Consider the following 10,307-nt stretch of genomic DNA (forward strand, 5'->3'; position numbering starts at 1 on the left):
CACCCACCCACACCACACACACACACACACACACACACACACACACACACACACACAAATAAATAAATAAATAAAAGTTGAAAAAAAGAAAACACTTCCTATGAGGCTCATTGTAAGAACACTCAGGTACTTTCTCATTCTGGACCTTGTATCTCATAATTGAATGGAAATTCCCATCCCCCGTTGACTTCTGAATCAGCATCATTACCTTGCTGATTTCCCTTTATTATGGGGCCTGGTACTGTTCTCAGGATTTTTCCTATTAATGACAATCTCTCCCCATTCTGTTGGCTGTTAATTGGCTACTACCTTATTCTTATTGCTTGCAAAGCTCATCTTGTTCTTGAAAAACCACTTCATTAGTTTTTTTTTTTTTTAATGACCACTTGACATTCTCTTTCTGCCCCAGTTTATTATTAGCTACCCTAACTAATTTATGGTCATCCCCCTAACCTGATTACCTATACTTATCAATCTAGGGGCTGATATGTCATTGGCATTCAGTTACACATCACAGCAAAGGTCATGGGTGAGCACACTTGTATTCAGCCTTTCAATCTCAAGCTGTTTTGCTTATGTCTACTCTTCTTCTGTTACCTCAGAGGCCATGGTGGCCTCAGCCTGGCTGCTCACAGTCTGCTAATCCTTGCCTTGTTGTCTGTCCTCAGGAGGCAGGTGGCTTCCTTCTCCTTCAGGCTCAAGTGGCTTCCCTATATCCTAGCACCCATCACCTCTGTATGCATGTCTTATCAGCACCCAAAACCTTCACAAGCTTTCTCAACTCTTATGGTTTGAGTCTGGAGTGCCCTTCTCCCCACTCATATTTTGAATGCTTGTTTCCCAGCTGGTGACACTATTTTGGGAGGAGGCTGTGGAAATTTTAAGAGGTAGAGCCAACTAGCAGAAATAGGTCAGTAGGGGTGAGCCCTTCAAGGTGGTCTAGCCCTTGATCCATAGCTCGCCATAAAGCCTGTCTGTCATGCTCCTACCCTCACAGACCGTACAGAGCTGCCCTTCTTTCCTCACGGTGTCTGATGGAAATCCTGTTTTCAATTATTTCTCTCAGGTACTTAATCACAGAAATCCAAAAATGACTACTGCAGCCAACCTAAGCCCCCTCTCTTATGTGTCAATTCCTTTATTTTAGATGCAGTCCTACGGTATAGCCCAGGTTCTCTCTGAACTTCCTGCGATCCTCATGTCTCTGCCTCCTGTGTGCTGAGATCACAGGGGTGTGCCACCATGCCTGGCCTAAGCCCCCTGTTTATATCCCCTGTAAAGAGCTCCTCTGACTCCTTTCCCCAGAAGTCTGAGCTTAGCACGCACCCTCAAGCTCTCATATAAGCGTGTACTGCATGGTACATACTTGCAGAAGGATATCATGTTTGAGGCCAACTTGAACAACATAGCAATAACACAGCTCAAAAACAATAAAGAAAAGAAACAGTACATTGTATACAAGCCATGGTTCATATTCAAATTTAACTTGTCTGGTGACCTATATCACTGCATCTTATCACCCACGGTCTGTCTAAAATCACATATTTACTTGTCATGCTTCTTTTCTTAATACTTCTTAAACTCGGAATGATCCTCCACCTGATGTCGCCATTTTGGATGAATGTGCCTCAGTTTGGGGTTGTCTGCTATGTCGTCCTCATCAGAGTGAGATTATTCACAGTTTGCAGAAACAAAACACTACAAGGCTGTTGATGTTGACTTTCATCCCTGGCTCAAATCTGTCTTCTAGGATGGAGGAGGCAGAGTTTCTTCTGGAACCGGGGACTTGCTTCATTTTGTTTAGGCTCTAAGCCAGCAAGCTCTAGCCATCCACCTGTCTCCACCCCTCTGAGAGTTGGATTCACAGGCATTTTCAGGGATGGCCAGCTTGTTTTGTGGATATTGTGATCTGGACTTAGGTCCTCACAATTATAGGACAGGTGCTATTAGTTGCTGAGACAGCTCTCCAGCCTTGGTCTTGCTGTTTTCTATCAAACCTGAGAGCAGTGAAGAAAATAGAAGACACTCTTGCCTTTCCATTTTATGTATCTAAAGAATAGAAAGAAAAAAAACAAGAATAGGAACTGAGTGTGGAAGCACATGCCTGAAATCTTAGTGCTAGGGATGTTGAGACAGGAGGATCAAGGGAAGTCTGGGCTACATAGTGAAACTGTCTCCCGAAGAAAAGGAAAAAAAAGGTTAAAGTGAAACAATGGAATTTGTTGTTTTATGTTTTATGTTTTATTTATTTAATTTTTTTTTTTTTTGGTTTTTGTCTATTTTAGATGTGAGATGAAGTTCAGGGTTCTATCTAAGCATTTCTTCCACCCAGAAGACCACATTAATTAGACCAAGTCACAGTTCTCAGGTTGTACTTATGGGAAGAAGAGGAAAAGCCACCACAACTACACTGAGGGCAGAGGGAAGTATGTGGTGAAGACTGTGTTCTTTCCTGGAATTGCTGTAACACAGCACTATAAACAGGTAGCTCCAGTTGTTCATTCACTAGAAGCTTCACAAATCCAATGTGGCTCCATTTTCATGTGACCTTCATCCTTTCTCAGTTTATACTGTTGTGTGTTTGAGGTGAGGCTCCTAAGTTACCTTGCTATACACATGCTAGATAACAGATAACAGGATCACCCTAATGACCTCTTCTTACCTTGTCATTCTGTCTTCATCTGTTGCATTAGTAGTTAAACTACCTGTGCATTCTGTATGGTAAGCCAGCAATCCACCACTGAATTATATCCCCAGCTCTTGACTTTTTCTTTTAAGAGAGAATCTCATTACATTTTCTAGACTTGCTTCAAACTCTTGATATATCTGAGAAAGCCTTTCAACTTGTGATCCTCTTGCTTCAGCCTCCCAAGTATCTGGACTTATGGGCAGGGACTATTACACTCAGATTGTAAAAGTAATTTTACAGTGGAAAGTCCTTACATCAGCAAGTTTTCCACAGGACTTCAAGCTATCTTTTAGGGGGAATATTATCCAATGCCTTTGAGAAGACAAGTGGAGCTCTGTTCTCTATAACACTTAGAACACTGCAGAAGACAATTCTAACTCTATGTCATATTTTTATGAATGCAAAGAAGAGGGCATCAGGTCCCACTACAGATGGTTGTGAGCCACCATGTGGTTGCTGGGAACTGAACTGAGGTCCTCTGGAAGAGCAGTCAGTGCTCTTAACCACTGAGCCATCTCTGCAGCCCTAGAATTTTTTTCTTTCTCACTCATTCTAGTTTTGGTTGGCTTTCCCACAAGTAAAGAGGGAAAACAAGATAGGCAGAATATATCTTGTGTCCTTGAAATAGACTTAGGACATAAATTTCACATGACAATAGCAGCTATTCACACACCTATTACACAGAGGACAATCATAAAGAACACTCAAAGTCTGTAGAGGTCTCACCCTTGTGGTCCTTTGTACAATTCTAATAATTGCTTTAGAATGTAAATAAATGTGTCACCTTTTAACAGATGGGGAGCATGAGTTCCAGAGACAGAGTGACTTCTTGTAGGCTATACAACTACTGTCGGTCAATTTCATGCAAGAGAAGGGACATGTCTGAAGGTTATCAAATACAGTATAGTCATTCACTTATTTAGCCAAAATTTATGGACTGAAGACCTGCAGCATCTAACCAGATAAATGGATAACCATGTTGAATGAATGGATAACTAAAACCTGGTCTACACCTCTTGCCTTCATTTTTCTGACCCATTCCTCTAACCACTGTACCTCATGATTAACCACAGGCTGAAATATGGGACATTGAAGTACCAAGGCAGAGGACAGGACTTCAGTGGAACTTAGTCCATTTGAGATTCTCTTGCTGTATTTGATAACACACCCATCATGATAGCCTTGAGTTGATTCTTGTTCTTCTTCTGTGCCTGTTGAGCTGAGCAAGAAGCCATTGTTGTCAAGATATTAAAAATCCTTTGGTTTATGGTTTTATTTGACATATAACATTTGTCTGAAGTATCTTTGGACAAAAGGCAGGCTTTGTCACATGAACAGTTCTGTTGTAACAGTGTATCAAGGAAGCAACAAATTAAATCTGTTGGCTGCAGATATGGATCAAAGATAGAATGCTCGCCTAGTATTCCTTGGGTTCAATCCCTAGGGCAACAAAAAGAAATTAAATATTGAAATAAAATAATTCAGTATGTTCCCTTCGTATGTCTGAGATGGAATGTTGGCATCTGTATTAGTTATTTTTCTATTGCTGTGATAACACACTGTGACCAAGGCAATTTATAGAAGGAAGAGCTTATTTGGGCTTACAGTCCCACGGGGTTAGAGTTTATTGTCATCATGGTTGGGAAGCGCAGCAGCAGATAGGCAGAGCGACTGGAGCAGCAAGCTAAAAGCGCACATCTTAAAACAGCAGCAGAGAGCAGAGAGCAAACCGACAATGGTGTCTTTAAATTCTAAAAGCCTGCCTCCAATGACACACCCCCTTCCACAAGGTCACACCACTTTAGTCTCCCCACACAGTGCCACCAACTGTGGACTACGTATTCAAATGCTCGAGAGTGTGGGAGACATTTCATTCAAACTACTACAGCATCCCCTCCTGCATATTCTAGGTTTCCATCCGCAACACTAGAAGATCCCTTGCATTTAGCCTTGCCAACAAGGCCATATCGACAAGCTACTGACTGTCTCGGGCTTGATTCTAGATAACTGAAAGACAAAAAACAGAAGCTTCCAGAGCAAAAAGTAATGTAACATTCATTAAAAAAAAAAAAAAAAAAAGCAGAGCAAGGAGGAGAGTAACATAGATTAGCAACTATTTAGTGCCAGACACTTTTGAAAATCTCATAAGGACAGGAGTTACCCCCATTTAATGTATAAGCAAAGTGAGGGGCAGGGAGTTTTAAGCTAGAGCTTCCTAATCTTTTACTATGTGGGACTCTTTATCATCTGAAAAATTTTACAGGAACCTAGGTATATAAAATAAGTATACAAATTAAACATTTACTGAAAATAAATCATAAAGAAAGTGTTTTAAATAATCCCTTGGTAAATATATCATTTTACCATTTATTAAAGAAGAAGGCAAATTTGCATACTAATAAGATGGATGCCTTTGTTTGTTTTTACATAAAGAATTAAATCTTGGCTTAATATTTAATATAGTAAGGCATAAAGCATCTTTGGTGTAATAGATGCTTTGATTTTATAATCATCAGTCCTGAGAGAACAAGTTTCCACAAATACATAGAGAAGTGGCAGAAGTATGCTTATGGCGATTTTAGAAGTTGTGAAAAACTTCTGTCTTAGGGACAACAAGACAGCTCAATGGATAACAACATTTGCTATGCAAACACAACCACCTGAGTTCAAGTCCCAGAAACTACATGGAGGTGGAAGGAAAGAACTAACTCCATAAAGCAGTCCTCTGACCTCCACAGATGCACGTATGCTCCCCCATCACATACGTAAGCATGTCTACACATTTGTGTCACACACACCCCCACACACACACTTTTAAAATGTTTTTATTTTAAAAAGTCTGTCCTAATCCCAAGACAGAAATTCATTTCACGTTTTTAAAATATAAAGCTCAAGTCAGCAAATCAAACAGCACTTCTTATTTTTATTGATTTACTATTTATTTCTATGTATGTGTATGTGCATGTATCTTCTTCACATGTGTGCAGGTGCACTCAGATGCCAGGATTCTGTTGGATCCCCTGGAGTCCGTTGTGAGATACTTGTGGGTGCTAGGAACTGAACTCCAGTCTTCTGAAAGAGGAACAAGCACTCTTAGCCAATGAGCCGCTTCTCCAGCTCTTCATACAATTTAGAAAAACTAACATTTGAACACAATTCAGTCCAAAACTGTATTAACGTGATATTTCTATTCTGAAGAATGGTGGAATAAAATATTTAAAGGCTTTTTTTCATAATTACACAATTATATCTGGTTAAGTATGGAGGCATGCAGGAGGCAGAAGCAGGCAGATCTTTTTTAATTCAAAGCTAGTCTGGTCTACACAGCGAGTGTCATGACAACAGAGTGAGACCCTGTCTCAGGAAAACAAAACTATTTTTCTGTAAGAAAAGAAAAGTTCCAGGACAGCCAGGGCTATACAGAGAAACCCTGTCTCGAAAAACCAAACCAAACCAAACCAAACCAAACAAACAAACTAAAAACAACAACAAAAAAGAAAACCTTGTTTTTAGTAAATCCACAGCAGTCCGTAGCATATAATAGTTTTATATCAGAGCTAAGGTGTTCCAGACAGCAGTCAATGCTATTGCCTGGCAGGCAACATACGTAAGTAGAGCAAAGTGTACCCTTTGTACACACAGAGAGAAGCAAGATTCAGGGAAGTTGTTGCAATATAGGCAAATGTTTCCAGACAACTCAAACTCATTGTATGTTTCATTTTGAACTTGTTTTTCTTTAGAGCCAGGATTCATGTATCCAAGGCTGGCTTCAAATTTACTATGTAGCCAAAGATGACTTTAAACCTCTAATTCTCCTTTCACTTTGCTAGTGTTAGGACTACAGGCCAGTACTACCAGGTCTTATTTTTTAAATTAATTTATTACTTATTTACTTTACATCCCAAACATAGTTTCCTGTACCCCATCTTCTTCCAATCCCCCAGTATATCGTCTCTTCTCCTCAGAAAAGGGGAGGCCTCCCATGGATATCAACCCACCTTGGCATATCAGGTTGCAGTAGGAACATCCTCTGTTATTGAGGCTAGATGAAACAGTCCAGCAGGGGCAAAGGGTCTCAAAAGGGGGTGTCAGAGTTAGAGACGGCCCCTGCTCCCAGTGTTAGGGGTTCCACAAGAAGAGCAAGCTACACAACTGGTACATATTTGCACAGGGCCTAGGTCAGTCCCATGTAGGCAACCTGGTTGCACTATGTCTGTTTTATGCAGTGCTGGGATCAAAGACAGGGTTTTGTGCTGGGTAGGCAAGCACTCTACCATCTCAGCTACATCCTGAACCCCTGAATTCGAGACAGTTGTATGTTCAGAAACTTTTTAGTGTTGCCATTTTCCCTCCATGGCTCACATTGGGACTGTGGTTTAGACAACTTATCCAAAACCATGCATCTAATAAATGGCAGAACTACTCAGGTACCAGAATATGAATAAGACAATTTCGATCAACTTCTGGGTTACATTAACCATATAAGGGGTGCTGAAGATATTTCAGGGAGGTACATGCAATGTATATGATCAAGATGGGGCCTCTGAAAGGTAGGGTGTGTCTGGTATCTGACAGCCTGTGATAGACATTCCCACTCCACACCCTTTCTAACTTCCACAGTACAACCACTTGATCCCATTCAAAGGTTTGGACTTTCAAAGTATACCATGTCTTCGGGTGTACTTGAGGAAGCAACCTAGAGAAGTTGTTTTAGACTTCTGGCTTCTGTCCAAACTACACCCTTTGAGGCTAGCTGAACTGCTCTTCCTCCAAGAGCGTTATTTCTGGAGGCAATCTCTTATGGAACTTGACCTCTGGAACACAGCTGCCTCTGGACCCAGAGGAACTCCAGGCTTTGCATGGTAGCCTGGTGCGAGTCATCTCAGGATCCTAAGGCTTCACAGCTCCCTGGCCTGCCCCCTTCTTCCTACCTTATGCTACTTTTCAGATTGAAGTGTTGAAAGAACTTAACCTCTTTCTGCTCTCTCTCTCTCTCTTTTTTTTTTTCTGCTATGGCAGGGAGAAGAGTTGTCTTAATTAGGTACAGAATCTTCCCAGTCTGTTCAAGTCACCACCATCGGATAGTTCCAAACTAAACTACAAACCCAAGGAGTACAATAAAAGAAAGATGCACGTATTCACTGACTCCCCCTTCCCTAGTTCTGGTTTGGGATTTTTTTTTTTGTTTTGTTTTGTAGTATTAGGGACTGCACACAAGGTATGATATACACAAGCACATTAGAACTGTCCCTGTTTCATCTCTGTTGGGGTGAAAAATACTCTGAAAAGAGGCTGAAGATGGCTCACTGCTTATGAAACTGGTTACTCCTTCAGAGGACCCATGTTAGATTCTCAGCACCTACACGGTGGTTTTCAGCTATCCATAACTCCAGTTCCAGGGACCCAACATTCTTTTCTTTGGCCTCCACAGGCACAGTGCATAGACAGATATGCAGGCAAAACATCCATACCATACTATAAAAAACCATAAATCATTTTTGTTGGATATTTTATTTATTTACATTTCAAATGTTATCCCATTTCCTGATTCTCCATTCTAGAAACCTCCAATCCCATCCCCCCTCCTCCTGCTTCTCTGAGGGTGTGCCCCCACCCACCCACTCCCACCTCCCCGCCCTCGAATTCCCCTACACTAGGGCATCGAGCCTTCACAGGACCAAGGGTCTTTTCTCCCAGTGATGCCCAACAAGGCCATCCTCTGCTATATATAAGGCTGGAGTCATGGGTCCCTCCATGTGTACTCCTTGGTGTTTAGAGGTGGTTTAGACCCTGGGAGATCTGGTTGGTTGATATTGTTATTCTTCCTATGGGGTTGTAAACCCCTTCAGCTCCTTCAGTCCTTTCTCTAACTCCTCCACTGGAGACACCGTGATCAGTAAGCAACTGAGGAGAGCAAAAGTTTATACTTTACAATTCCAGGTTATATTTCATCACTGTAGGGAAGTTAAGGCAGGAACCTTAAACATCTAGTCACATCACACCCACAAATGAGAGCACAGAGAAATGAATANACACATATTCACTTGCTTACTTGGTTATGATCAGCTTGATTTCTCCACTCATACATTTTAAGATTTCCTACCTAGGGAGTGGTGCTGCCTATAGTGGGCTATGTCTTCCCACGTCAATTAACTAAATTAAGACAACTCCCATCAGACACAGGGCAGCCAAGGTTTCCTTTCCAGATAATCTAAACTAACTATTACACCCCACCTCCTTGTCAACGCAACATGCAAATAAGCCATAGCCAACATGGACAAAGCCATAGCCTTTCACTCCCTATCNCTAGAGTCTCTTTTGATAATGTGAAATACAGTTCAACATTAAAANTCCCAAGTGTTTTTAAAAGCCACAAGTCTCTTAACTGTGAACTCCTATAAAAATAAAATTAAAAGCTACAGACTTACAACTTATGCNGTGGTTTGAATATGCTTGGCTGTCTTGGAACTTGCTTTATAGACTGATCTTGAACTCTGAGATCTGCATGCCTCTGTCTTCTGAGTGCTGAGATTGAAGGCATGAACCATCACACCTCAACCTAAGTTTTTCTTTTCCTTTTCACAAGATCTTTACAAGTTCTGCATTGTAGTTCATTCTAGATATAGTCAAGCTGACAACNGAGAATAGCCATCACAATCCATCCCCTGTCAATTTGACACATAATCATATCTTCTTACATCCAAATGAAAAAATAACCAGGTCATACTAAAACCTAACATACTATAAACTATCCCTTGTTCAACTGCAAACACATAAGCAATAAGCTTGGCGGGGTGGGCACTTGCTCTGAGGTCACCACTCGCTTCCACACACAAATTTCCCCAACATCCCTGCCACTTCCCAAAGCCTACTATCCATAACAGAACTACNCACTGCCTCCAACAAGGCCACACCTCTTAAAAGTGCAACTTCCCACNGGCCAAGCATATTCAAACCACCGCAGGCTTCCAACATATAATGGCACAAAACAATTAGTCTTGTTTAAAAGTGGAAAGTTAGCAACACAAGAAATAGTCTGATCAAAAAGAAGCCAAAATCCNGCAAGGAAAATACCAAACCTTGTAACTCTAATGTCCAGCATCTGGGGCTCATAATGCAATCTTGCCACCAAACGGCTTGGGTAGCCCCATCCCTCCATATCTACCATGAGCAGTGAGTGCACCCAGCTTCTCTCTTGGGCTTAGGCTGGCTCCACTTTATACCTGAAGCTTCCCTTAGTGGACATCCCATGACCTGACTTTATCATCTCCAATATCCTGAGTTCTCCATTGAAACTGAGGTTTTACAGGCCCCTGCATTGGCTTTTTAAGGCCCTCTCCACAAAGACTCTGTCCAGGCCACAGAGGACAAGGCATCAGATATTTTCCACAACTTCCTCAATCTTNCATCTCTCAGGTCTTCAAAACCAGNAACATGGACAGTGCTTAAATTGCTACGTTCAGCAGCCAGCTTGAGATGTAGTCCAGCCTCCTTAGACAACAACTACATGAGCTTCTGGATGCTGGCCCTGAGAAAACACTTTTCTGTGGTCCCAGTACTGGAGGTTTCACTTTAGGGATGCCAATCTTCTTGACAATTGCAGATGCTTATTCATCTC

The 10,307-nt window shown here is 41.5% G+C and overlaps 1 protein-coding gene across 4 annotated transcripts in view; it reads left to right on the top strand.

The window, feature by feature from the left end:
• The window catches only part of LOC110286980 (protein FAM122A-like), a 60,535-nt gene extending 52,719 nt beyond the window's left edge, over positions 1 to 7,816 (top strand). For 3 of the 4 annotated variants that reach the window (XM_021153671.1, XM_021153672.1, XM_021153669.1), the window contains exon 9: positions 7,709 to 7,743. Coding sequence is in view for 1 of the 4 variants with exons in the window: in XM_021153670.1 (XP_021009329.1) it covers positions 7,709 to 7,726 (18 nt within the window). In the remaining 3 variants the exon portion in view is untranslated. Of the gene's footprint in view, positions 1 to 7,708 lie in introns of all 4 variants that reach the window. The other variant, XM_021153670.1, reaches the window with a different exon arrangement.
• The last annotated feature ends 2,491 nt before the right edge of the window (positions 7,817 to 10,307 follow it).

This window comes from Mus caroli, chromosome X (genome assembly GCF_900094665.2).
Source record: "Mus caroli chromosome X, CAROLI_EIJ_v1.1, whole genome shotgun sequence".
NCBI lineage: Eukaryota > Metazoa > Chordata > Mammalia > Rodentia > Muridae > Mus > Mus caroli.